The following is a 27,844-nucleotide window of genomic DNA, read 5'->3' on the forward strand; positions in this document are numbered from 1 at the left end:
CATCGAAGTGATGTATCATCGCATAGCGGCACGGTTACCGCCCCCTCTGTGTCACATGGCTGCATGGGCGTCGTCAATCCACCACCACGCTGCATGCCCCGCCCATCTCTCTATCTTTCTCCCCTTCTGTCATGGCGGTATGCCTGAGCCATCACCGCCTCCTCTTCACCACATGGTTGCACAGGCACCCGACCCATCACCTGCTCCTCTGCATCATATGGTTGCACGACACCGCCAGTCCATCACCGCCTCATCCGCACCACACGGTTGCACGGGCGCCCGTCCCACGCTGCCTCCTCCGCACCACAAGGCTGCACGGGCTTTGCCTGTCCACCACCATGCCGCACACCCGGCCCATCCCTCCATCTTTCTCCCCTTCTTTTGTGCGGTAGTTAACGTCCAACGACAACGACGCTCGGGGCTTGGAGACGACTGTCGTCTTTAGAACTTGGTCACCTTCATCAACACGCCATGGCCCACAAGGTCTGCAGTACCACTCCCGATACCTCCTTCCTCTCCCTCTGTCATCCTTTCTTTGGCAGCCTGATTCAAATTCAATCTCGCTCGCTTCGGTGCTAAACAAGTAGCAGATTATACCGGAATTTTATCTCATTGTGTAAGGCTTCAATTTAAAAGCCTCATGTTTCATTGCTTGAGTACACCTCCATGCTTGTGGATTAACAACCTCACACAGTTTATACATGACATGTTGTATGATGCCTCTGTTCCATAATGTAGTGCGTATTAGTATTTCAAAAGTCAAAGATGTCCATTTGACCAAGTTTCTAAAATAAACTATCAATATCTGAAGTACTAAATAAATAAACTATAACGGTACATGTGGATGTTGATTTTTTTTAAACTTGGTCAAACATTGGTACATTTGACTTTTCAAAACAAAGTATGTACTATATTTTAGAACGGAGGGAGTATTAATTAGCATATCGTTCCACGCCTAAGGAGCATGGTCTTTGGGTCAGTTATGTACACAACTAATGATAACTAGGTTTTTTTGTGAAGATAATTTGCTTAATTGTCACTGGGTCACTTATGTACACACCTAATCAGACCTTATTAATGCATCAATAATATTACATTCAAATGAAAATTGAGATCAATCACTTGTACTATTATCTCTCTATATCCTCCCATTTCCACCTCTTCCTCTTAGAAGCCGCTATAAGCATGCTTCATTCCCTTAGTCTATGCAAATCATTACTTTTATTTCAAATATGTTCTTTCTATTTTGATTCTAACTACGCATATGAATGATCAATATTGAAAACCAAAAGCCATATACTTTGGTGATTTGTTGCAACTTCCAAGTATTTCTTACTTTCACTTTCCTTTTACCATTATTGCAGACCATTGTTGTTGGTGTTTTGTATTATTTGTCTGTGATCAAGGTAAGTTATGAAATATTGGTTGGTCAAATTATAAAGTTGTATGATTGTTGTAGATGATACTACAATCACAAGTCTCAGTTATGCATATCAAAGTTTTGAATTAGTTTTGCAGATTTACATTATCATGTTCATTCAGTATTATGGTTTAACCCTGCAGGTCCATGACATGTTTGACGCCAACCACTACTTTGGATACGTTTTTGGTAGTGTTGCTAACATATCATTTTTGCGAAGAACAATAGTTGTAAAAAAACTGAGTAATATCCTACCAAGTAAATGATGACGGGTCCTAGCAACTAGACATGTTCTGACACCAAAATTATGGAAGCCAAAACACGAAAGGCCCATGAAATAAACAACGACCCCAACCCGCAAATTGAGCGGCAAGAAATTTATTTGTGAATTAACAATCAAACAAATAAACGGTAGAAAAATAGAACGGCGCACGTACCCTTTTAGTATAACTATGTTCAAAGAAAACCCTACACATATAACACACATGAAGGACGATCTTGTATCAATGCTAAGTAGTCCATCCGTTCTTGGCGATCAGTCACGACTTCTTGCACAAGCTGTAGTGTAAGTAGGAGTACTGGGGTTAAGTTGGGACGAAATCTGTCCGAGTCGAGTTTCCTTGCACGGCAAATTTCAGTGGTTCCTTTCGCTGAAATGAATGTTGACGCGTCGTTCTCAACCTTATACTGTTCAAACGTCAACGTGCATCTACTGAGGTACTCCAATCCAATAAATCCTATTCACTCTACGTCCTCGACTCCTCGGGCACGACGGCCGGCCAGCTGCTCGCATGTGGCACCTCGCCTCGGCAACGGCGTCTCCACGCGCAACAGGAGGAATCTCTCTGCCTCACCGCTCACAGCAACATGGGGTTAGCGTTAACCAAAGCCAGGCTCTGTAATTTCTTCACACTAACATGACACCTAACAATAACCATGACCACAAGGACTTGTATATTTCTTCCTACTACTAACCAATCCTGGCCAGTCCAGCTAACCGCATCAGTTGTATAGCATCTAATGGCAGATGATTAAATTGCACACTGCCTTGAACGTGATCTTTCATGTACCACCACTACAGTAGAGTAGCTTTGTCTACTGTGGCTTAACCTGTCAATGTCACACCCTAACCAATTTGTGCTACTAGTTTATTAAGCAGTATGATGAGAGGACGGCAAGCGTAGGCAGGAAAGTTAATCATGTGTCGTCGTCCCGGTTGTTGAATGACCCCTCCAAAGATTCCTCACCTATCTATCTATCTATCTATCTATCTACTATCTATCTTAGCTTCAACAGAGACAGTCAAACATGCCTTGTCTAATCTCAAGCTAAGATCTGACTTTTTTTTTTAGAAATTGTTCATTCAAATCACGAATCAGTACAGAGTAGACGACCCTTACAAGCACACTGAAACGCAAAAACAAAGGACCATGAACACCTATAGTACCCTAAGACAACCATAACACAAGAAGATCTCCGAAACTCTGTGTCATCATCCTTGAATCTTGAGAGAAGACCCCTGTAGCAGAAGGATCTGCAACCAGTCGCAAACAGGTCATCATCTTCGACCACGGTATAATTGCCACCACGCACATGTGGAAGGACATGTCCTACTACGTGGAGACCCAGATCTAGCGAGGCAATCGTCGTTGCAACCACTTTTAACTTCTTATGCCGCCTGCTCCGAGAGATCCACTGCTGCTCAAGCTCATCTCCTCCCACGAGAAGCTACAACGGCCTAATGTAGGATCAGCGAGGATTTAATACTAGTTGCTTCATTAGGTGTACGTTAGAGCTGATGAGAAGTGCTTATGATTGATTACTAATGGCTCATTGTCAGCTTCTACTAGTATAACTTTTCAAGCAATGATGCAAATACTTACAAAAAGTATGAGCACATGGAAAGAGGGGGAACAAAATCATAGCAATATTTTTGGGAAGCAATACTAATCATACACCAAATCTGTAGTACAGGAGCCAAACTATATTAGGATTAGCTGAATAAACACTTGTCTTGAGACAGCATTACAAAACAAAATTTGACACCACTAGCTGAGACGGCCACAGCATTAGACCAAAATCCCACTCCTAACCTTTTTTTGGAAGGGTATATCCCGGTCTAGTTAACAAAGGATTCTGCACACCTCTTCTCCGGAGCATCAAGTATTTGCATCGGCACCTCCATCACAAATTTAAGTTGGCAGATTTTATATTCTAAACTTGATGGCATTAGAATGGTAGCAAACCCCCCACTTCTCAAATCTATGGATTTCATTTGGCAAATTCTACAATGCAGAGCCCATCCAGCAGATGACATTTTCACCCAAATATCCAACTTAAGACTCTAGGATGTTTTCACTGAAATACCCAACTTAAGACTCTCTATGACATTTTCACTGAAATACACCCAACCTATCTTATAACATTTCCTGCAACTTTTACGCTTCTTAGATGGGTTTGACGTATTCGGATTTTAGACGCAATATTTGCAGGCCGCCGATGCAAATTTCACACTACGGGAGAAGAGACGTCCAAAGGAAGGATTAGAGTCTCATTTCACCCCTTCGAACTACCCTTATTTACCAACATCATCTTAAAGTCTTGCCCAAAGGACACAAAGCTAATCAAACGAACAAAAATTAACACATGGATGGATACCACTGATTAATCAGCCTTACTTAGCTCCCCGCACGAATCCTAGTGCATGCATGCATGCACCGGCGCGCTCAGAACGCGCTGATCTCGCCGGCCGCCGTCGCCGCCGGCACCTTGCGCGGGCACAGGGACACGACGCCGCCCATTGTGTTCTTGCAGTGCGCGATAGCGCCCTCGATGGCGCTCTGGAGCTCCTCCATCGAAGACGACGACGCCGCCGACAGCGACACGGGCCGCATGCCAATGCTGCTTGTCATGGCCGCCGCTGCTGCGGCCGGCACGTCGGGGAAGCCCACGCCGCCCGCTCCGCCGAAGGAGAGCATCCCGGAGTGGTTCGGCGACGACCGCATCGACGACGGGCAGCTCGCCGCGCACCGCTTCTGACGCGGGAACCGGAGGTTACCGGAGAACGAGTTTGAGTGCGCGTACTTGCAGGTGCTCACCTCCGCCGCTGCCGCCGCTGCGGATGCGGCAGCGTTGTCTTCGTCGCCCCGCTTCTTCCGGATCGAGAAACTGAACGGCTTCTTAAAACACTGCTGCTGCTGCGCCGGGGGCTGCGGCTGAGGCTGGTTGCTGCCGCCGTTGTTCTGGTTCTTGGGGATCTGGGACAGCTTCTCGTACAGAGGCTTCACCTTCTTGGCGTACTTCTTGATCACCTCCTTGGCGAGCGACTTGTTGGACGGCTTCTTGGCGGCCGGCGCACCGCCGCGGTGGAGGAAGACCGAGGAGAAGCGGGTGGCGAAGGACGAGAGGTACTGCTTGCCGGTGCGCTTGGCTGGCGGGAGCCCGGCGTAGGAGGCGGTTCCCCGGAGCAGGTTGAGGTGGCGGTCGTCGTCGGTGGCGGAGCTGGGGCGGGAGGACGAGGGGGCGGAGTCCGGCAGCAGGAGCGCGGCGCAGTCGGTGGAGAAGGAGGAGGAGGTGCTGCCGTTGGAGTCGCGGGAGGAGTTGGAGGTGGAGGTGGAGTCGGAGGCGGAGGCGGACGCCGACGCGAGCAGCAGCGTGCGCACCATGGAGATGCGCGGCGACAGGTGCAGCGGCAGGAGCTGGCCCTTGTAGAACAGGTCGTCGGCGGGGCACAGCTGCGCCGCCGACCGCTGCTTGGACCCCGGCGACTGCGTCACCGTGAACTCGAACTCTGACGACGACGCCGAGGACGAGGCCGGCGACGGGAACGACTTGACGCCGCCGTAGCCGGCGTCCTTGGCCCTCGCACGGCCCATGGTTGGTTCACGGCCTCCGCTGCGCTGGGCTATGCCTACGCTGCGGGTTCGTTCATGGCGTGGCCTCGCGGTCGCGGGAGGAGGAGAGGAGTGGAGAGGTGGGGGCGGTCGGCAGAGCAGCGCGAGGTGGGATGGGAAGATCGAAGGAAGAAAGGTGAAAACTTTTACGAGGCTGACGACTTTATGATTGGGTTGGGAGCCGCGCGCGCCCTCGTGTCTGAGACGAGAAAGATGCCCATGCTCCGTCAGTCACATGGCAGCATGCCCTCGCCAGCCGTTCGATCGACCGCCATAAAAAATGGGCTTCTGGAGCACTGTTTGCAACGCTGGATTGATTGCTCAGCTGAACTGAAACTGAGCTGTTTCTGCTGAAACTCTTGCAGTAAAGTTTATACGTTTCGACCAGTGTTTGGAACACGGGACTGTTTTCTCAAATCCTCCCTGTAACTGGGCCGTTTCTTCTGGTAAAGCTTCTGTGTAGACCATGCATAATTAGTTTGGTCTGCTTTTTTTTTTTGTAACTCGTGATTTAAATGGTGTATCATGCAGTGTATCTTTTCCCTGCTTGGACAGATTTGTACACTCCTACTATGTCCTGTCCTACCGGAATTTAAAGTTGCATGTTCACGCTGTACCAGCATAGTATATTGCTCATTTCATATGTTTACGCTGTACCGGCTAAACGGTTAGGCAGTGGCTTATATAGTCTTAAAACAGGTGAATTTCAGTTCAACAGTCCATAGAAACCCAAGCTTGTTCTTTTTTTTTTACCAGCAACAATATGTTTACTTTCTCGTTTTACCCTCATTTCCACCTCCGGTGGTGCAGAGCAACACGTGGGAGAGAGGGGCCGCCGTGCATGTTGCATGTCCCCTTGACTCGCCGCTGTAGCCACGTCTCACCTCCCTCCCGGCCCGTATGATGATATCCATGCAGATGAGTATCAGATTGGCTCGCCGTTGCCGCCGTTCTTGTCTCTCGTCTCGTGTGCCGTGGTGTGCTTCTACGCACATCATCATTGCCAAGAATCATGATCCGCTTGATGGCTCGCTTATTGAATGATTGGGTGTAATGCCAATGCCAATGCGTACAAAACCAAAATCTAGAGGAGGAAAACGTAGCGTGCATGGATCGATGATGTGGCTGGGCTCCCCTCGCGAGAGCGCCAGCTCTGACTCCATCGATCATCGGCGCACTGTGCAAGTGACAAGACGCTGTCGACGGGTCGTACGCTTTGGAGTTTGGACGGGTGTCGTCTGCCTGCCCAGGGGCTGGATGGGTACGCCGTACCGTGCCATCCACCGGTGACACGCAAGCAGCAGGAGCATGCATGCATGCATGGTTTGATATCTAGAAATAAGAGAAGGAGGGATGGACAAGCCTCCTCAGAGCTCAGTGACTCTCAGCCGTTGGATGCGATCTCTTGATGCTTTCGTCCGTTCGATCAAGAGGTGGGAGGATCTGGGCCGTCGGATCCGGAAGAAACACTGCTGGAATGAATAGTAATGGCAACACATTGTAAATACCATGCCCCCACCAGGGCATTTTGGTCATTTCGCCTAGGGGGTATAAAATGGGGTCGCGCTCCTGTGGCGGAGACCTAGATGCCGCCGCTTTCTCCCGCACGCCTCCTCCTCTCTCCCTCCCTCCCGCAGCCGCCTCCCTCCCTCCCGCGCGCCTCCTCTCCTCCCCCCGCCTCCCGCAGCCACATCGCCGCCGCCGCCACCCGCCTCCCCACTCGGGCGAACCCCTCTCCTCTTCCCCCGCCTCACCTCTCTCCCTTCCCCCGTCCAAACCCTAGGCCCGCGCCCGCCGGCCGCCGCCGCCGCCGCTCGCCCAGGCCATCCTCCCGCTGTGAAGGAAGCGGCCAAAGAGGAAGGGCGTCGCCGGGTGTGCATGTGCCTCCGCGGATTCGTGCCACGGTTGCCGGAGGCGTGGGCGCCGCGGGTCACCTCTCCAGATCGGTGGAGGGCAAGGGCAAGGGCAAGGAGGAGGGGAGAAGAAGACCTTCGGCCAGCTGCGGGAAGCCGCCGCTGGTGTCCTCCGCGGCATCCACCGGCGCCGGTGGCGGGCAGAAGCGCAAGTGCCACGACCACGCGCACTCCGAGAACGTCGCCGGCGGAAAGTACGGCGCCTCCGGTGGCCGCCGCCACTGCTCCAAGCGCGGTTAGTAGTCTAGCAGATTCGGTTCACCCAGGGATGGGATTTCGTTGTTCCGTTCTTCGTCTGCCGGTGTTATCCATGTTGCTAAAGATTGAATGAATGGAACCGGCAGGAAGTCCCAGGTTCGGCGGATGACTCGCATGCCGGCAATCAGCTCGAAGGCGGCGGAGATCCCCGCAGGCGACTTCTCGTGGCGCAAGTACGGGCAGAAGCTGCCTGTGGAGAATGCCCTGGACTCAGCAGTTGACGTAACTCGGTTGAGCTGCGGTGCGCTATATTTAGCTGATTTTATTGGGAAGGTGGGCACTTACCTGGAAAATAAAATGGTCTGGTTTATCCTGTATTATGGCCTGTCGTTGATAACTATTAGCTTACTATCAGGTCTGCACCATTCTAGATATCATCTTAACTTTTAACTTCTCCAAATGCAACATTGGATAACATAAATATGATTTTTTTTGTCAAATTATGAAACTGTAATTAATAGGTTCACCTGAATATTGATCTGTTTTGTTATTTTAGGGAAGGGGTATGAAATTCTCAACTTAGAGGGAGCATACACAAGGTATTCCATGCTTCCCATTCTCCTCATGTAGCAAAGGAACATCCAACCTGTCATGTGTCAGATCACTAAGTAATAAACAGGAATCTGATGTTGGAAATAAGCAACTAGATATCAAAGCAAAAGGATCACGGCTCCTCTTACAAATCAGTGAACTATTCTAATTCTGGACTCTTATGGCCTAGATATGCCAAGCAGTCGCAATTGCTGTTTTAGTCAAACTAAAAAAATATTAACTTTGCAGTGTAAGCAGACCCTTGAGCAAGAGAGCAACATGACTGCTAGCTTCCCTGTAAGTTCAGTATGTTTCTTAACTGAAAATATCATTCTGTTATCAAGTCATTCTCAATGTGTGATGTTTCATTCTGGTGCCTGTAGGCTGCATTACAGGAGATGGATACGAAGTCCTCGGAGGAGGAATACAAAGCTCTACAAGGTGATGGAGCTGGAGATGTGTATTTCCAGTCTCTTGAAGAACGAATCATTTATATGAAGGTGTTCTGCCGATACTTTTCAGTTTGGTTGCTCCATGATTAATGCTAATTGATCTCTCTCTCTTTTTTCTTCTCATGGAGAAATACATATACATTACTTAGAATAATGCCATGTGCAGTCTTAAGAAGCTAAACATCTTTCTCTGTAGTGAGTTTCTGAACTAGGCGGGATACCATGGTCCATGGGTGCAAGATAACTCATATATGGATTACCACGGGTCCAGTGCGTTTAAAGTATGTATATGCTTATATGCGTGGCTGCTGTTGGTACAACTTGACAACTCCATATAGAGGTATTAAACATTGAGAATCACAACATTTACCAATGAAATGACTAACCAACAAGGAACAAGTATAAGAAGAAAAGCTAAGTATTCTTTCCATTTGCTTCTTCCACCATTTGCATCTTTTGTAGTTAGCTTCAGAAACCAAAAATACAAAAATAGAATAAGGCCTCGCTTTTTATAATTTCATTTATTTTTGAATGCTAATTATATCAAAGGCATGCCTCCAAGAGGGTGAGAAGCTAGATGATGCTATTTATAAACGTTTTGCTCTCCACTGAGTTTATACAGATTCTATAAGAGGAGAGAAAGATCAGTTCGTCTTCTTGTATGATCGTCTCTCTCGGCAGTTTTAGGTTACAACTTACAAGCGTGTGTTTTAATGTACATGGTGTGGGCTACACAGATTTTCTTTGACGTGATGCAACTATGTTTGCTTACCCTTTTTCTTAAACTACAAATCGAAACACGTTTCATGCAACATTGGAACAGGTTGATTCTTTATTTGTTCACACAGTACATAGTGCCACCCGCCGCTAACTACAATTTGTACAGATTTTGCAGGGATGTATATATATGGTCGTGTTTCACTGGGATCCTCAACTGTTCCAGTTCGTATTTAGCAGGATCACATGTTGACCAATGACTCAAATTAATTTTCTCACTGATCCAGTTAACTCAAGAACTTGTGACCCAGTTCTAGGACAACTGTGGACTAAGGTACGCTAGCTGCTTGCATCTTTCAGAGGATGTAATTAGAGCCAACTATATGTGTGTTTTATCCTCTTAGAACTGTTAGTATCCACTTAGGGGAGAAGTGCAAGCAGAAGCAGATTTCAATTTGAATAAGTGTGCTAGAAAGTGTGTTGGCAAACATTTGGTGCACTGTGATCTAAAGGAACATTGTATAGGTTGTTACAAATCCACCATAAACAGCTTAGCGATTCATGGACGACTTCCGCAAGCACACTAGATGCCTGAGACCAGATAAAATTATCATTTTTAGATTGGTGGTAGTCCCCCTGGGATTATTGTGCGCATTGCCAATTGGTGGTGGTCTTTGTTTTCAAGCAGAGTGTTGCTTTGTAGACATTACTGACTCTAATTTACTTTGGGATCCTGGTTTTCGCGTCTTGATTTTAGGGATGGAGGTTGATTTATCAGCGGTTACAGGCATGCATGCTTTATGGTGGCAAGCATTATATATCATTGAAGACTTTCCATTTGTTCAAGTTCCTGATATGCTAATCGGTAACCTTTAGGTATTCATATATAAAAAGTGTCACCATACAAGCGAATTACATTTATGTGATGATCTTTGAGTTTGATTCGTGTGTTTTATTTTGTAGATTTGTTTGGAGAGTTCTGTCCATCCAAGCACCATGCTTATGTGGCCAGTGAGTTTGCATTTGTGTAGAAAATTATTGCTACTAAAAGAAATGAAATTGTTTTCTTCATCCTTGTTTCAAACCAACTAATAAACTAGATGCTTGGAAGACTCTTTTCACTATACAGTTCATGTATGCACCTCTACTTGATAATCATAAATAGTTTGATCACAACATTCTTTCAAAAAAAAAAGCAATCTACTAAAAACAACCAGCAGATGATGTATCTGAAGGCATTTCGTTTCAGGTGATATGTTCGTGACTTAATTTTGTGGCCTACACAACTCATGTAGAGGTTATATAAGTGTAGAACAGTGATTTAGGATATGATGTTTTTTAAATACCTTTCGCGAATGTTTGTTTGAACTCCGTTCCGAGACCACATACTTTAGGAAATTTTTCTTGTGTTTCAACCAAATAAGCTCTCAAAGGATTAGCAAGCACATGGACCATTCCGATTAAACTATTTGTTCTAGGTCACAATTGAAGTATTGATATGTTCTGCCCAACGTTCATTACACCGAGTCATGTATTTTTTTTTCTGAACATACATTATATTTTCTAGAAATTCCTCCTCTGTTAGAGAAACATATAAATTCTTCTGTCTTTTTATTACATGATACAACCTAAGGAAATTGGGACGACTGATTTATGTGGGAAACTGATGGGCTAAAGCTCAAAAGCTCACACCTGGATGTTTTTTTGTCACACCTTCAAAATCGTGTAGAAGAAGCGCTTACAAAAAGAAGAAAGAGACCTGGTTTGCCTTCCTTGCTGGCGTCCTTGTCATCTCCAACCCGCCCACGGGTATTGCAACTCCTTCCCATCTGGTTTCCTCCTATGAGATATTTTCTTCACTTGAGCTTTAGAAACATTTATTTAAGTGGTTACTGGTTGCTCCAGAAATTTGATATTAATATGATTTTGATATAGCCATGATGGCTCCTGTGTAGTTGTTTGGTTTGGTATTTGATTGTAAACTCTGGTTTGGTATTTTTAGTCGCATGTTTCAGTGGAAGAAAAAAAATAGTGTCAAAGTAGAATGCACATCGTTGTGGCATAGTCGACTATGTCGTATGAGAAGATTTGATCAGATGGTCCTTTTTTATTCTTTCTGATTTTCTATAAATAGTTGGGTTTTCGGATGCAAATATAATTTTAGTAATCCCATGAGTTTTTGTCAACGTGTTCATTTCTTTTCTGCGTTTCCAGGCATGGAAGCACATTTTTCAGTGCTTTTTTGTTTAGCTCCATCCTATTTCTTACCACATGCTATGTGTTGATTAATCCTATATGTTTCTTGTGCAGGGTGCTCAAGGGGTTCGGCCAAGTCGGATGCCAGGCGGTGCGCGCAGCTGAGGAGCACTGGCAGCAGGCGCTTGATGCGGCGCTCCCCGCGTCGCCGCTGCTCATTCGCGGCTCCTCCTCCTCCCCAACGGATCGCGACTGAACCTTCCTTGTGCCAGCACCTCGTGGCCATGAAGGGTGGCTGAGCCATCAGGAGCGGCGGCGGCGGCCTGCTGCGGATGCTGCTGCGGCTCCCTCCTCTTCCTCGTCGGCTTCTACCTGCTTTGTGCCGACGCCATGTACATCGTGTCATCCCGGTGCTTCTGCTTTCCCGGGTCGCAACTCTTTGGTGTGCTCGACAAGGTGCGTCTTCTCCCAGTTTCTCTCTCTAATCCCCAGTGCTCACATCTGGTCTGCTCTTCCATGTGTACTTGCATGTGGCATTTTTTGGTATCTTCAGGTTGGGTGCCCAACATGACCATGATAGCTAGGTTGTTCCCCATGGTGTATGTGTATGTTCTTCTTGCTGCGTGCATACCTAATCTTCCGTCTTTTTTGTTTTGTTGGTTGGCTTTGCAGGCCAGGACTCACATTCTGGAGAGCTCCTTGGTCAGTCCATCACGAGGTATGTAACTTCACTAAGATCATGCATGGTCCTTATAAGCTAGGGATTACACTTCTTCATATTAACTGTATTCGAGCCATGAGACACCACTTTTGTTGTTAGAATGATGCAATGCAATGATGATTCTGACATATGGATTTCGTATGAAGGCTTTTCCGTAAACAAATGAACACTGTAAATTTAGTTAATGTGTTTGTAGATGATCTTATTGGCTTGCCACGGTGTAATAGCAGATAACACCGACCCAATTTCAGTAAGTTGTAGTGCAGTTGCTTGGTTTGCTGCTGATTTGCTGCCTACTACAAGGCGATCGACAACCTTAAGGCCATTTCAGGTTATGTTAAGGAGGGTTCGCAGTGAAATGTATGATGGCCTGATATTTAATTTTATCATATCTTGGATAAACCATCAGTATAATCTTATGTGCCATAAATTATGTTTTGTATTTTCTCTACTAATAAGGTTGCGTCTACAAGTTTGTGTACAACATTCTAATTAGTTAGAATTTCCTTGGATTTCATCGCGTCTCTTATAGCTCCAACATTTTTTTCCAGCCCATGGAAGTTTTAGACAAGTTCTTCTCTACAATTACAGAACCGGCAGCTACCGGATTCCTTTTGTGCTGCTGGAAAGGAGGCACATTGTTCCCATGCTCGTGCTCTATGGGTAGAAGCTGCAAATTCTGGAGGTCTTTTTCTATGGTTCATGTCTATCATAATCGCATCCTTCTTTTACGGTTTACATAGACATCTGATGTTCGCCTTTTCTTATATCAGGTATCAGACGAGGGTATTCGAAGAAGACACCATGAATGGCAGCAGACTCTACCGCTTCCATTACAATGGTATTCAAAAAAGATACCACCTTGTGGCCTTTCCTGTTTCCTGTGACTACGACTTCCAACTCTTTAACTGGGATGGTGTCAAAAGAAATTCTGTAACTGGGACACAATAAAATAAATTGGTACAACTATGTGGATTCCTTGGTAAGCTCATGATTCATCTGGCTAAGCAGTCTTAGTAGACCGCCAATGTTGTGTTATTAAGATGCAGGTTTCAATAACCTTCATGTTTGCGGCTAAAATAATGTAGTTATCTCGGTAGTCTAGGTAGATTGAAATAATTGTTTATCCTTGAAGCAAATCAACTAAACAACTGCCAGTAGATGATGAGGTGCCTTCTGCAAACAAAAAAGCTAAGCTCTAAGCGAGTATTTTTAGGCGACCTATCTTTTTCGGTGATTTGTTTAATCCTTCCTCTGCTCAATTGATGTGAAGCACAAACCTTGCTCTGCTAAATTGATGTGAACCACAATCCTTGCTCTGCTCAATTGATCTTCCCAGCAAATCAATGAACATGTGCCCACAGGGACACAGTCAAAGGTGCGCCTGTCAACTTAATGGTTTTCATCCATAGTGCTTTGCCATTATTTTATTTTTATTGTTTTTCTCATTTGCCACTGTTGCCCATTCTTTCTAGGACCAGTATATACATCATGATTTTCTTTTTATGACATTGTTATTTATACTTGAAGCAAGGTATCTGAAGACCTGATGGGAAATGAGGAGGTGCCCTTTGCAACTAAAAAGACTAAGTTGGAGACCAAGTGCCTTTAGGCAACGCGCCCTTTTGGTTCGTTTGTTCGGTACTTTTTTTTGCTAATTTACTGCTCCCTGTGGTATATATGTTTTGATTTTTGTTTGGAATTCTATTTCTGCAGGATTGTAGCGTATTAGTTGCGGATGTGCAGAAAATGCTGATTTAGCGGATGGTTGCCTTTTCCATCTGGGATCGCTTTTGTTGCGACCTGTCGCTTATAATAGAGTGATCTGTTTTACTGATCCTGGCCAAGTGGAATCTACTGTCTGTCAATGTCCAAATGCTGCAGTCAGTAGTTAGTGTGACATGGATCTTGACTAATGTATCCCATCAGTTTAGCCGTGTGTTGCTAGCTGATGTGAAAGTATGTGTGATTACCATACTTATTATGATTATGGATGTTGCTACATGTTTCATTAGCTAAAATTTACCTATGCATTCTGCCTGTGGATGCCATTTCCTCTGTTCTTTTATGTGTTTTATACATGCTTCAGATTTGGATCATATAAAATGCCCTTTTGGGAATGACTAAGGTAAGTTTCACTGGCATCTTATAAGAGTATCAAGCAGGAAATACATGCCATTAACTCTCATGTCAGTAGTTCCGTTCACAAAATGTCATGCTTGCCTTGCATTTGGTATATAATTGCCTTGGCAATTGCAATGACACTGGCAAATATTATCTTATCCCAGACAGCGGCAATGCTCTACATTTAGTGTATCCTCAATGTATGATTAGTTCTCTCTGGGAGCACTGATAGGTCTGCTTGGCCGCTGGAACAATACGCTGGACCAGGCACCGTGCGCCAGGGCGCACTTCCGATCTAGTTTCTGTGGCTTTGGGGGGCATATGGTCCTTCTGAAACCCGACGTACGTGCGTGTGTGTATGTTATCGCTTCTGTGTGGCTCTGACATTGAACTATGTTCGATGCATTCATCGCTAGGGAGAAAACAAAAAAAGATGTTTGGTCCAAAGTTTTGTAATGTGTATGAGGTGGATCTTGCTCTTGGGAGCGAACTTGGTTGTAACCGTGCTTTTCCTTAATACTCCCTCCGTCCTAAATATAGTCTTTGTGAAGATTTCACTATGAACTACTCCCTCCGTTTCAAAATATAAGAATGTTTTTAATACTATACTAGTGTTAAAAATGTTCTTATATTCTAGGACAGAGGGAGTACATATGAAGCAAAATGAGTGAATCTACACTCTAAAATGCATCTACATACATCCGTATGTGGTCCATAGTTAAATCGCTACAAAGACTTATATTTAGGAACGGAGGGAGTAGAAAAGACATGCAACGCTCTTGCATGTTCTTGAAAAGAAAAAAAGGCAAATTTCTCAACTAAACTTTAAGCTTAAATAGTGAAGATTGGTCCAGGCACAATCGTGCTTAAGCAAATATTACATCATACATGATGTCTTTTTGTCTCGCTCTTGTAGGAGGGAGGAGAATACTTTATTTCTTTAGAGCAACAGGGAGGAAAAGACTTGATTTCTTTAGAGCAAAAACTATGTGGCAAGAAGATCAACGCTAGTTGACATTGTGATTTATGAGTAAACCATTGTTAGCCAAATGATATTGGAGGCTTGGTGTTCAATAGAGGCTATAACAAACTGTTCTGTTGAAGAAATGTGTTAAAAAGCAATGCTATTCTGGTGTTAGACACAAACTTGGGGACTCACAGTTTTGGTGTGGTAAGCTAAAGTTATACTGAATATCTTGTACACATACCATAAGAAGCAAAAAGAAGTGGAAAGAATGCCAGATTTCGAGGAGACTGTGGGATTGACAATAAACCTGTAAACCAATCATGTCCAAAATTAAATAGTATTTGCTTCACTAAAGGGATTTCTGTGGCTATGTTCTGACAAATAAGTGGGATTATGTACAAGAACCATGTGGGAAGATACTTTTGTTTTGCGAGAAAATGTCAAAGCAATATGTGATGATACTGTTCTTACTGAGATGTGGGATTCTATTAAATGAACTCTAAATGCTAACTGGAAAAACATTGTGAGATCTTTGTAGAAGGAGGTCATCCTTCATTCTATAGATTTCTCTTAATTAAGATTCCTTTAAGAATTATATTTTCCTTTGGCTAATACCAAGGAATAATGTTTTTCTCTCGCGAATTTCTCAACGGAACAATCTAAGAACAAGTGATTAATAGTTTCATCCTCGCCCCCTACTTGCGTGCCACAGATCACCTCTCTTGTTTTCAGTGGCTATATTGATATGGGGAATTTTGAGACATGCTTTCAATTTCAGCAGTGTGCCAAACAATATACATAAGTTATTTAGCACATGGTTGCCTAGTTTTGGAAAACAAAATAAAAGATTGATTTTCTAGACAATGATGCTTGTTTTGAGTGAAAAGGATCTCTGATCCTTTTTGTCCTGATTCATATAGTCGGTTATTGGTTGAACTCCTGGTCAACTATGAATGCAGGGCACACAAAACAAGAGGGGCTAAATTGGGCGGAAAGCTCTTTGAGCGGGGTGGTGTCACGGAGTGCTTTAGCTTGCCGATGGGTGAAAGCTGAAGAAAACAGAGGATTGTTGGAGTCTTTGTCTTGTCGCTTCAGTTACGAGCCTGATTTTACATTGTTATTTTCTTTCAAGAGTGCGCCAAGAGCGTACCTAATATAAGCTTTATAGAAGAAGGAATTAGTTACAAGAAAAGTTTTCTGGCTCTCACCACAAGCCAGCGATACCAATTAACACTCCCACTCCAATGCTACACAACTACTCACATAATTGTTTTACACTCTGAGCTCCTGCCGCTAACCAAAGTCACAACTCCTGGTAGATCCTCGTTGACAGTTCCCATCCATTGATTGTGTCTCTCGCGCCAAAGACTCGCCCATTGATTGTCATTGTTTTTGGTGATGATGCTATGAGAAACTGTCTTTTATTCCTTGTCGCTCGCCCTTCTCTATGGCCATGTAACTCTTCCATGGTGAGGGTTATGCATGCTTTGGTTATTCCTGGAGGTTTGTTTGCTTTGTTATGTTGCTTTTGTTGTTACAAATGACGCAGTGATCCTTGTGTTGTATTAATAGAAATTAGAGCTTAAAAATTTCAAACTTAAAATTATAATTGCATGCCTTGTCATACAACTGTTCTCACGATTTTCTAAGTTTCTCCTTTATTATTTTGGAAATCTTGGAAACCAAGAGTCCATCGAAAGACCAACCCAAATTTTCCAGAAGATAAGAAATTCCATTTTGAACCACGTTTTTATTTACATAATGCCATATCAATCAAATTTATTTTTTGGTGCATTCTTTTTTGTGAAAAGGGCTCAAATCTACTATAAAAGGTTTAGAAGAAGTGAAAGCACACAAAACATAATAAAAATCACATCAAGGACTCTGCACCACCAAACGACCACTATTGTTGTCAGAATGAGCCGCCACGCGCCGCTGTCGACCTCCCCTATCAGGGTCGGATGGCTTGACATTGACATTGTCGATAACAGTTAGTAAGTCTTCATACACTAGCTTTTATATTCTTAATCACACATTTTATTCCACTTTGATCCATATTTTAGCATTGACGTGGTGGCCACTAGCTTCTGCTCTTCTCTAACCACTAACCCTAGCTACACCATTGGACCTCTAATTTACACTCAGCTGCACCATCAGTTACCGCTGGCATGTCGGCCACATAATTACAGTATGCATGACCCAACGGGCAAGGTAGAGTGCCACATTAGCCTGATGCTTGAGATCATCATATATGGCACAATGTTAGGGCTGCTGTAGGCCAGTGAGGCTTGCTCGATTTAGTCTCACCTCACTTACGAGAGGAGGCCACAACCAGCTTATAAGGGGGAGATTCCTTCCTCTCTTTAGTCCGGACTTTTGGAATGGAGTGGGCTCTCCGTTGAATGTTGGCTTGTGTGCGCATAAATGTCCAGAACGTGTGTGAGTGTGGGCTAGACCGAGTTGGACGCTAACATCTGGTATCAGAGCCAGCATCGCCATGCCTTCCTGAGGGGCTTCTCAGGGGGATGGGGTTGTTGGGGAACGTAGCAGAAATTCAAAATTTTCCTACGTGTCACCAAGATCTATCTATGGAGAGACCAGCAACGAGTAGAAAGAGAATGCATCTACATACCCTTGTAGATCGCTAAGCGGAAGCGTTCAAGAGAACGGGGTTGAAGGAGTCGTACTCGTCGTGATTCAAATCATCGATGATCAAGTGCCGAACGCACGGCACCTCCGCGTTCAACACACGTACAGCCCGGTGACGTCTCCCACGCCTTGATCCAGCAAGGAGAGAGGGAGAGGTTGAGGAAGACTCCATCCAACAGCAGCACAACGGCGTGGTGGTGATGGAGGAGCGCGGCAATCCAGCAGGGCTTCGCCAAGCACCACGGGAGAGGAGGAGCACTTGGGAGAGGGAGGGCTGCGCCAGGGGCAAGCGTGAAGCTCCCATGCGCCTCCCCACTATATATAGGGGTGGAGGGGGCTGGTTTCTTGCCCTCCAAGTCCATTGGGGCGTTGGCAAAGGTGGGAGGAAAGAAATCCCATCATTTCCTTCCCCACCGATTGCTATCCCCCCTTTTTAGGGATCTTGATCTTATCCCTTTGGGATATGATCTTATTCCTTCTAAGGGGGGATCTTGGTGCGCCTTGACCAGGGGTGTGGGGCCTTTCCCCCACTACCCACGTTCATGTGGGTCCCCCCATGCAGGTGGGCCCCACTCCGGAACCTTCTAGAACCTTCCCGGTACAATACCGAAAAATCCCGAACATTTTCCGGTGGCCAAAATAGGACTTCCCATATATAAATGTTTACCTCCGGACCATTCCGGAACTCCTCGTGACGTCCGGGATCTCATCCGGGACTCCGAACAACATTCGGTAACAACATACAAACTTCCTTTATAACCCTAGCGTCATCGAACCTTAAGTGTGTAGACCCTACGGGTTCGGGAGACATGCAGACATGACCGAGACGTTCTCCGGTCAATAACCAACAGCGGGGTCTGGATACCCATGATGGCTCCCACATGTTCCACGATGATCTCATCGGATGAACCACGATGTCAAGGACTTAATCAATCCCGTATTTAATTCCCTTTGTCTATCGGTATGTTACTTGCCCGAGATTCGATCGTCGGTATCCAATACCTTGTTCAATCTCGTTACCGGCAAGTCACTTTACTCGTTCCGTAACACATCATCCCGTGATCAACTCCTTGGTCACATTGCGCATATGATGATGTCCTACCGAGTGGGCCCAGAGATACCTCTCCGTTTACACGGAGTGACAAATCCCAGTCTCGATCCGCATAAAACAATAGATACTTTCGGAGATACCTGTAGTGCACCTTTATAGTCACCCAGTTACGTTGTGACGTTTGATACACCCAAAGCACTCCTACGGTATCCAGGAGTTACACGCTCTCATGGTCAAAGGAAGAGATACTTGACATTGGCAAAGCTCTAGCAAACGAACTACACGATCTTTGTGCTAGGCTTAGGATTGGGACTTGTCCATCACATCATTCTCCTAATGATGTGATCCCATTATCAACGACATCCAATGTCCATAGCCAGGAAACCATGACTATCTGTTGATCACAACGAGCTAGTCAACTAGAGGCTCACTAGGGACATATTGTGGTCTATGTATTCACACGTGTATTACGATTTCCGGATAATACAGTTATAGCATGAATAAAAGACAATTATCATGAACAAGGAAATATAATAATAACACTTTTATTATTGCCTCTAGGGCATATTTCCAACAGTCTCCCACTTGCACTAGAGTCAATAATCTAGTTCACATCGCCATGTGATTAACACTCACAGGTCACATCGCCATGTGACTAATACCCAAGAGTTTTAGGTTTGATCATGTTGCTTGTGAGAGAGGTTTTAGTCAATGGGTCCGAACCTTTCAGATCCGTGTGTGCTTTACAAATCTCTATGTCATCTCCTAGATGTAGCTACCACGCTCTATTTGGAGCTATTCCAAATAACTGTTCTACTTGGAGCTATTCTAAATTGTTGCCCCATAATACGTATCTGGTATCTCTTCTTAGAGCTATCCGGATAGGTGTTAAGCTTGCATCGACGTAACCCTTTACGACGAACTCTTTTACCACCTCCATAATCGAGAAAATTCCTTAGTCCACTAGTTACTAAGGATAACTTTGACCGCTGTCCTGTGATCCATTCTTGGATCACTCTTGTACCCCTTGACTGACTCATGGCAAGGCACACTTCAGGTGCGGTACACAGCATAGCATACTGTAGAGAGCCTATGATAAAAGCATAGGGGACGACCTTCGTCCTTCCTCTTTCTTCTGCCGTGGTCGAGCTTTAAGTCTTAACTTCATACCTTACAACTCAGGCAAGAACTCCTTCTTTGACTGATCCATCTTGAACACCTTCAAGATTATGTGAAGGTACGTGCTCATTTAAAAGTATTATTAAGCATTTTGATCTATCTTATAGATCTTGATGCTCAATGTTCAAGTAGCTTGATCCAGGTTTTCTATTGAAAACACCTTTCAAATAACCCTATATGCTTTCTAGAAATTCTACATCATTTCTGATCAACAATATGTCAAGAACATATACTCATCAGAAATTCTATAGTGCTCCCACTCACTTCTTTGGAAATACAAGTTTCTCATAAACTTTGTACAAACCCAAAATCTTTGATCATCTCATCAAAGTGTACATTCCAACTCCGAGATGCTTACTCCAGTCCTTAGAAGGATCGCTAGAGCTAGCATACCTTTTAGCATCCTTAGGATTGACAAAACTTTTCTGATTGTATCACATACAACCTTTCCTTACAAAAACTGGTAAGGAAACTTGTCTTGACATCCATCTGCCAGATTTCATAAATGCAGCCAATGCTAACATGATTCCGACGGACTTTAAGCATCGCTACGGATGAGAAAATCTCATCGTAGTCAACTCCTTGAACTTGTGAAAAATTCTTCGCCACAAGTCGAGCTTCATGGACGGTGACATTACCGTCCACATCCGTCTTCTTCTTAAAGATCCATTTATCTCAATGGCTTGCCGATCATCGGGCAAGTCCACCAAAGTCCATGCTTTGTTCTGATACATGGATCCTATCTCGGATTTTATGGCCTCAAGCCATTTATCGGAATCCGGGCCCACCATCGCTTCTCCATAGCTCGTAGGTTCATTGTTGTCTAGCAACATGACCTTCAAGACAGGATTACGTACCACTCTGAAGTAGTACGCATCCTTGTCATCCTACGAGGTTTGGGAGTGACTTGATCCGAAGTTTCATGATCAATATCATAAGCTTCCACTTCAATTGGTGTAGGTGCCACAGGAACAACTCCCTGTGCCTGTCACACACTAGTTGAAGAGACGGTTCAATAACCTCATCAAGTCTCCACCATCCTCCCACTCAATTCTTTCAAGAGAAACTTTTCCTCGAGAAAGGACCCGATTCTAGAAACAATCCATATTGCTTTCGGATCTGAATTAGGAGGTATACCCAACTGTTTTGGGTTTCCTATGAAGATGCATTTTATCCGCTTTGGGTTCGAGCTTATCAACCTGAAACTTTTTCATATAAGCGTCGCAGCCCCAAACTTTTAAGAAACGACAACTTAGGTTTCTCTAAACCATAATTCATACGGTGTCATCTCATCGGAATTACGTGGTGCCCTATTTAAAGTGAATGTGGTTGTCTCTAATGCCTAACCCATGAACGATAGTGGTAATTCGATAAGAGACATCATGGTACGCACCATATCCAATAGGGTGCAACTATGATGTTCGGACACACCATCACATTATGGTGTTCCAGGCGGTATTAATTGCGAAACAATTTCCACAATGTCTTAATTGTGTGCCAAAACTCGCAACTCAGATATTCATCTCTATGATCATATCATAGACATTTTATCCTCTTGTCACAATGATCTGCTACTTCACTCTGAAATACTTGAACCATTCAATAATTCAGACTTGTGTTTCATCAAGTAAATATACTCAACATTTACTCGAATCATCTGTGAAGTAAGAACATAATGATATTCACTGCATGCCTCAGCACTCATTCGACTGCACACATCAAAATGTGTTACTTCCAACAAGTTGCTATCTTGTACCATCTTACTGAAAATGAGGCTTTTCAGTCATCTTGCCCATGTGGTATGATTTGCATATCTCAAGTGATTCAAAATCAAGTGAGTCCGAACGATCCATTTGCATGGAGTTTCTTCATGCATATACACCAATAGACATGGTTCGCATGTCTCAAACTTTTCAAAAACGAGTGAGTCCAAAGATCCATCAACATGGAGCTTCTTCATGCGTTTTATACCATTATGACTTACATGGCAGTGCCACAAGTAAGTGGTACTATCATTACTATCTTATATCTTTTGGCATGAAAATGTGTATCACTACGACCGAGATTCAATAAACCATTCCTTTAGGTGCAAGACCATTGAAGGTATTATTCAAAAATAGAGTAACCATTATTCTCCTTAAATGAATAACCGTATTGCGATAGACATAATCCAATCATGTCTATGCTCAACACAAACACCAATCTCGGTGGTAGAGGGAGCGTGCGATGCTTGATCATATCAACCTTGGAAACACTTCCAACATATATCGTCAGCTCACCTTTAGCTAGTCTCCGTTTATTCCGTAGCTTTTATTTCGAGTTACTAACACTTAGCAACCGAACCGGTATCCAATACCCTGGTGCTACTAGGAGTACTAGTAAAGTACACATTAACATAATGTATATCCAATATACTTCTATCGACCTTGCCAGCCTTCTCATCTACCAAGTATCTAGGGCAATGCTGCTCCAGTGGTTGTTCCCCTTATTACAGAAGCACTTAGTCTCGGGTTTGGGTTCAACCTTGGGTTTCTTCACTAGAGCAGCAGCTGAATTGCCGTTTCATGAAGTATCACTTTGTTCCCTTGCCCTTCTTGAAACTAGTGGTTTCACCAACCATCAACAATTGATGCTCCTTCTTGATTTCTACTTTCGCGGTGTCAAACATCATGAATATTTCAAGGATCATCATATCTATCCCTGATATGTTATAGTTAATCACGAAGCTCTAGCAGCTTGGTGGCAATGACTTTGGGGAAACATCACTATCTCATCTGGAGGATCAACTCCCACTCGATTCAAGTGATTGTTGTGCTCAGACAATCTGAGCACAAGCTCAACGATTGAGCTTTTCTCCCTTAGTTTGCAGGCTAAGAAAATCGTCGGAGGTCTTATACCTCTTGACGTGGGCACGAGCCTGAAATCCCAATTTCAGCCCTCGAAACATCTCATATGTTCCGCGACGTTTCGAAAACGTCTTTGGTGCCTCTACTTAAACCATTTAATTGAACTATCACGTAGTTATCAAAACGTGTATGTCCGATGTTCGCAACATTGACAAACGACGTTGGGGTTCAACACACTGAGCGGTGCATTAAGGACATAAGCTTTCTACTGATCGCATAATCGCTACTATCAACTTTCAACTATATTTTCTCTAGGAACATATCTAAACAGTGGAACTAAAGCGCGAGCTTACGACATAATTTGCAAAAGGTCTTTTGACTATGTTCAGGATAATTAAGTTCATCTTATGAACTCCCACTTAGATAGACATCCCTCTGGTCATCTAAGTGATCACATGATCCGAGTCAACTAGGCCGTGTCCGATCATCACGTGAGACGGACTAGTCATCATCGGTGAACATCTTCATGTTGATCGTATCTACCATACGACTCATGCTCGACCTTTCGGTCTCCGTGTTCCGAGGCCATATCTGCACATGCTAGGCTCGTCAAGTTAACCCTAAGTGTTTTCGCTGTGTAAAACTGTCTTACACCCGTTGTATGTTAACGTAAGAATCCATCACACCCGATCATCACGTGGTGCTTAGAAGCGACGAACTGTAGCAACGGTGCACAGTTAGGGGAGAACACTTCTTGAAATTTTGTAAGGGATCATCTTATTTACTACCGTCGTCCTAAGCAAACAAGATGCATAAACATGATAAACATCACATGCAATCAAATAGTGACATGATATGGCCAATATCATTTTGCTCCTTTTGATCTTCATCTTCGGGGCTCCATGATCATCATCGTCACCGGCACGACACCATGATCTCCATCATCATGATCTCCATCATCGTGTCTTCATGAAGTTGTCACGCCAACGACTACTTCTACTTCTATGACTAACGCGTTTAGCAATAAAGTAAAGTAGTTTACATGGCGTTCTTCAATGACACGCAGGTCATACAATAAATAAAGACAACTCCTATGGCTCCTGCCGGTTGTCATACTCATCGACATGCAAGTCGTGAATCCTATTACAAGAACATGATCAATCTCATACATCACATATCATTCATCACATTCTTCTTGGCCATATCACATCACATAGCATACCCTGCAAAAACAAGTTAGACGTCCTCTAATTGTTGTTGCATGTTTTACGTGGCTGCTATGGGTTTCTAGCAAGAACATTTCTTACCTATGCAAGACCACAACGTGATATGCCAATTGCTATTTACCCTTCATAAGGACCCTTTTCATCGAATCCGTTCCGACTAAAGTGGGAGAGACTGGCACCCGCTAGCCACCTTATGCACCAAGTGCATGTCAATCGGTGGAACCTGTCTCACGTAAGAGTACGTGTAAGGTCGGTCCGGGCCGCTTCATCCCACAATACCGTCGAAACAAGATTGGACTAGTAACGGTAAGCATATTGAACAACATCAATGCCCACAACTACTTTGTGTTCTACTCGTGCAAAGAATCTACGCAATAGACCTAGCTCTGATACCACTGTTGGGGAACGTAGCAGAAATTCAAAATTTTCCGACGTGTCACCAAGATCTATCTATGGAGAGACCAGCAACGAGTAGAAAGAGAATGCATCTACATACCCTTGTAGATCGCTAAGCGGAAGCGTTCAAGAGAATGGGGTTGAAGGAGTCGTACTCGTCGTGATTCAAATCATCGATGATCAAGTGCCGAACGCACGGCACCTCCGCGTTCAACACACGTACAGCCCGGTGACGTCTCCCACGCCTTGATCCAGCAAGGAGAGAGGGAGAGGTTGAGGAAGACTCCATCCAACAGCAGCACAACGGCGTGGTGGTGATGGAGGAGCGTGGCAATCCAGCAGGGCTTCGCCAAGCACCACGGGAGAGGAGGAGCACTTGGGAGAGGGAGGGCTGCGCCAGGGGCAAGCGTGAAGCTCCCATGCGCCTCCCCACTATATATAGGGGTGGAGGGGGCTGGTTTCTTGCCCTCCAAGTCCATTGGGGCGTTGGCAAAGGTGGGAGGAAAGAAATCCCATCATTTCCTTCCCCACCGATTGCTATCCCCCCTTTTTAGGGATCTTGATCTTATCCCTTTGGGATATGATCTTATTCCTTCTAAGGGGGGATCTTGGTGCGCCTTGACCAGGGGTGTGGGGCCTTTCCCCCACTACCCACGTTCATGTGGGTCCCCCCATGCAGGTGGGCCCCACTCCGGAACCTTCTAGAACCTTCCCGGTACAATACCGAAAAATCCCGAACATTTTCCGGTGGCCAAAATAGGACTTCCCATATATAAATCTTTACCTCCGGACCATTCCGGAACTCCTCATGACGTCCGGGATCTCATCCGGGACTCCAAACAACATTCGGTAACCACATACAAACTTCCTTTATAACCCTAGCGTCATCGAACCTTAAGTGTGTAGACCCTACGGGTTCGGGAGACATGCAGACATGACCGAGACGTTCTCCGGTCAATAACCAACAGCGGGATCTGGATACCCATGATGGCTCCCACATGTTCCATAATGATCTCATCGGATGAACCACGATGTCAAGGACTTAATCAATCCCGTATTCAATTCCCTTTGTCTATCGGTATGTTACTTGCCCGAGATTCGATCGTCGGTATCCAATACCTTGTTCAATCTCGTTACCGGCAAGTCACTTTACTCGTTCCGTAACACATCATCCCGTGATCAACTCCTTGGTCACATTGCGCATATGATGATGTCCTACCGAGTGGGCCCAGAGATACCTCTCCGTTTACACGGAGTGACAAATCCCAGTCTCGATCCGCATAAAACAATAGATACTTTCGGAGATACCTGTAGTGCACCTTTATAGTCACCCAGTTACGTTGTGACGTTTGATACACCCAAAGCACTCCTACGGTATCCAGGAGTTACACGCTCTCATGGTCAAAGGAAGAGATACTTGACATTGGCAAAGCTCTAGCAAACGAACTACACGATCTTTGTGCTAGGCTTAGGATTGGGACTTGTCCATCACATCATTCTCCTAATGATGTGATCCCGTTATCAACGACATCCAATGTCCATAGCCAGGAAACCATGACTATCTGTTGATCACAACGAGCTAGTCAACTAGAGGCTCACTAGGGACATATTGTGGTCTATGTATTCACACGTGTATTACGATTTCCGGATAATACAGTTATAGCATGAATAAAAGACAATTATCATGAACAAGGAAATATAATAATAACACTTTTATTATTGCCTCTAGGGCATATTTCCAACAAGGGTGTTAGGGCTGCTGTAGGTCGGTGAGACTTGGTCGGTTTAGTCTTGTAACACCCACGATGCGGCTATATCTCCCACGTATCGAAGCACGACTTAGAGGCATAACCGCATTGTGGTTTTGTCGCAAGAAGGGTCATCTTCACACAATCCCATGTAATGAACAAGACTGGGATAAAGAGTTGGCTTACAATCGCCACCTCACACAATGAACATATAATAAATCATACATCATTCAGAGTACACACTTAGTCCGACTACAGACGAAGCCAAAAGAAAAGAAGATAACCCAACTGCTAGATCCCCGATCGTCCCAACTGGGCTCCACTACTGATCAACATGAAACGAAACATAGCAACAACTAAGATCTTCGTTGAGCTCCCAACTGAGCTCGGTTGCATCGCCTGCACTGGTATCATCGGCACCTGCAACTGTTGTGATAGTATCTGGTGAGTCACGAGGACTCAGCAATCTCAAAACCCGCGAGATCAAGACTATTTAAGCTTATGGGAAATGAAAGGGGGTAAAGTGGTGAGGTTGCAACAGCGACTAAGCATATATGGTGGCTAACATACGCAAATAAGAGCAAGAAGAGAGCAAATGGAACGGTCGTGAAGCTAGCAATGATCAAGAAGTGATCTTGAACTCCTACTTACGCCAAACATAACCCAAAACCGTGTTCACTTCCCGGACTCCGCCGAAAAGAGACCATCACGGCTACACACGCGGTTGATGCGTTTTAATTCGTATCTGGTGTCAAGTTATCTACAACCGGACATTAACAAATTCTCATCTGCCTATAACCGCAGGCACGGCTTTCGAAAGATTATACCCTGCAGGGGTGTCCCAACTTAGCCCATGACAAGCTCTCGCGATCAACGAAGGAATAGACCTTCTCCCGGGAAGACCCGATAAGACTCGGAATCCCGGTTTACAAGACATTTCGACAATGGTAAAACAAGACCAGCAAAGCCGCCCGATGTGCCGACAAATCCCGATAGGAGCTGCACATATCTCGTTCTCAGGGCACACCGGATGAGACATCCTACGAGTAAAACCAGCCCTCAAGTTTCCCCGAGGTGGCCCCGCAGTTTACTCAGTTCGGACCAACACTCGAAGGAGCACTGGCCCGGGGGGGTTAAAATAAAGATGACCCTTGAGTCTGCAGAACCCAAGGGAAAAAGGCTTAGGTGGAAAATGGTAAAACCAAGATTGGGCCTTGCTGGAGGAGTTTTATTCAAAGCGAACTGTCAAGGGGGCCCCATAAATCACCCAACCGCGTAAGGAACGCAAAATCCGGGAACATAACACCGGTATGACAGAAACTAGGGCGGCAAGAGTGGAACAAAACACCAGGCATAAGGCCGAGTCTTCCACCCTTTACCAAGTATATAGATGCATTAATTAAATAAGAGATATCGTGATATCCCAAAATAATCTTGTCCATCATGGAGCAATCTTCAACTTCACCTGCAACTAACAACGCTATAAGAGGGGCTGAGCCAAAGCGGTAACATAGCCAACAACGGTTTGCTAGGAAGGGTGAAAAAAAGGTTAGAGGC

At 44.8% G+C, this 27,844-nt stretch overlaps 1 protein-coding gene and 1 long non-coding RNA gene across 8 annotated transcripts; one reads left to right on the forward strand and one right to left on the reverse strand.

Moving 5' to 3' along the window:
- Window positions 1-2,736: 2,736 nt before the first annotated feature.
- On the reverse strand, window positions 2,737-5,488 carry LOC119341793 (probable membrane-associated kinase regulator 1). Of its 2 annotated transcripts, none has more exons than XM_037613657.1 (2): window positions 4,099-5,488; window positions 2,737-3,148 (listed from the first exon to the last, which is right to left on the reverse strand). In XM_037613657.1, the coding sequence occupies exon 1, from the start codon at window positions 5,293-5,295 to the stop codon at window positions 4,147-4,149; it is 1,149 nt and encodes a 382-aa protein (XP_037469554.1). In that variant the 5' UTR covers window positions 5,296-5,488; the 3' UTR covers window positions 2,737-3,148; window positions 4,099-4,146. The 2 variants fall into 2 exon arrangements, with proteins under 2 accessions (XP_037469554.1, XP_037469546.1); XM_037613649.1 differs by having other exon boundaries at window positions 2,737-3,158; window positions 4,099-5,487.
- A 1,431-nt stretch (window positions 5,489-6,919) lies between these two features.
- On the forward strand, window positions 6,920-14,115 carry LOC119341810. 6 transcript variants are annotated; one of them, XR_005165291.1, is made up of 15 exons: window positions 6,920-7,461; window positions 7,571-7,757; window positions 7,981-8,023; window positions 8,265-8,312; window positions 8,399-8,515; window positions 9,354-9,518; window positions 9,942-10,060; window positions 10,148-10,195; window positions 10,914-10,993; window positions 11,495-11,836; window positions 12,053-12,098; window positions 12,653-12,786; window positions 12,875-12,942; window positions 13,632-13,729; window positions 13,818-14,115. It is a non-coding gene; the product is annotated as an uncharacterized LOC119341810 (long non-coding RNA). The 6 variants fall into 6 exon arrangements; XR_005165286.1 differs by having other exon boundaries at window positions 6,922-7,461; window positions 12,693-12,786; window positions 12,875-13,479; XR_005165287.1 differs by having other exon boundaries at window positions 6,922-7,461; window positions 12,693-12,786; window positions 12,875-13,479; window positions 13,636-13,729.
- Window positions 14,116-27,844: the final 13,729 nt, after the last annotated feature.

Source organism: Triticum dicoccoides, chromosome 1B (genome assembly GCF_002162155.2).
Source record: "Triticum dicoccoides isolate Atlit2015 ecotype Zavitan chromosome 1B, WEW_v2.0, whole genome shotgun sequence".
NCBI lineage: Eukaryota > Viridiplantae > Streptophyta > Magnoliopsida > Poales > Poaceae > Triticum > Triticum dicoccoides.

Coding starts and splice junctions, on each gene's coding strand:
- LOC119341793 (XM_037613657.1), bottom strand. CDS start 5,295: ATGGGCCGTGCGAGGGCCAAGGACGCCGGCTACGGCGGCGTCAAGTCG.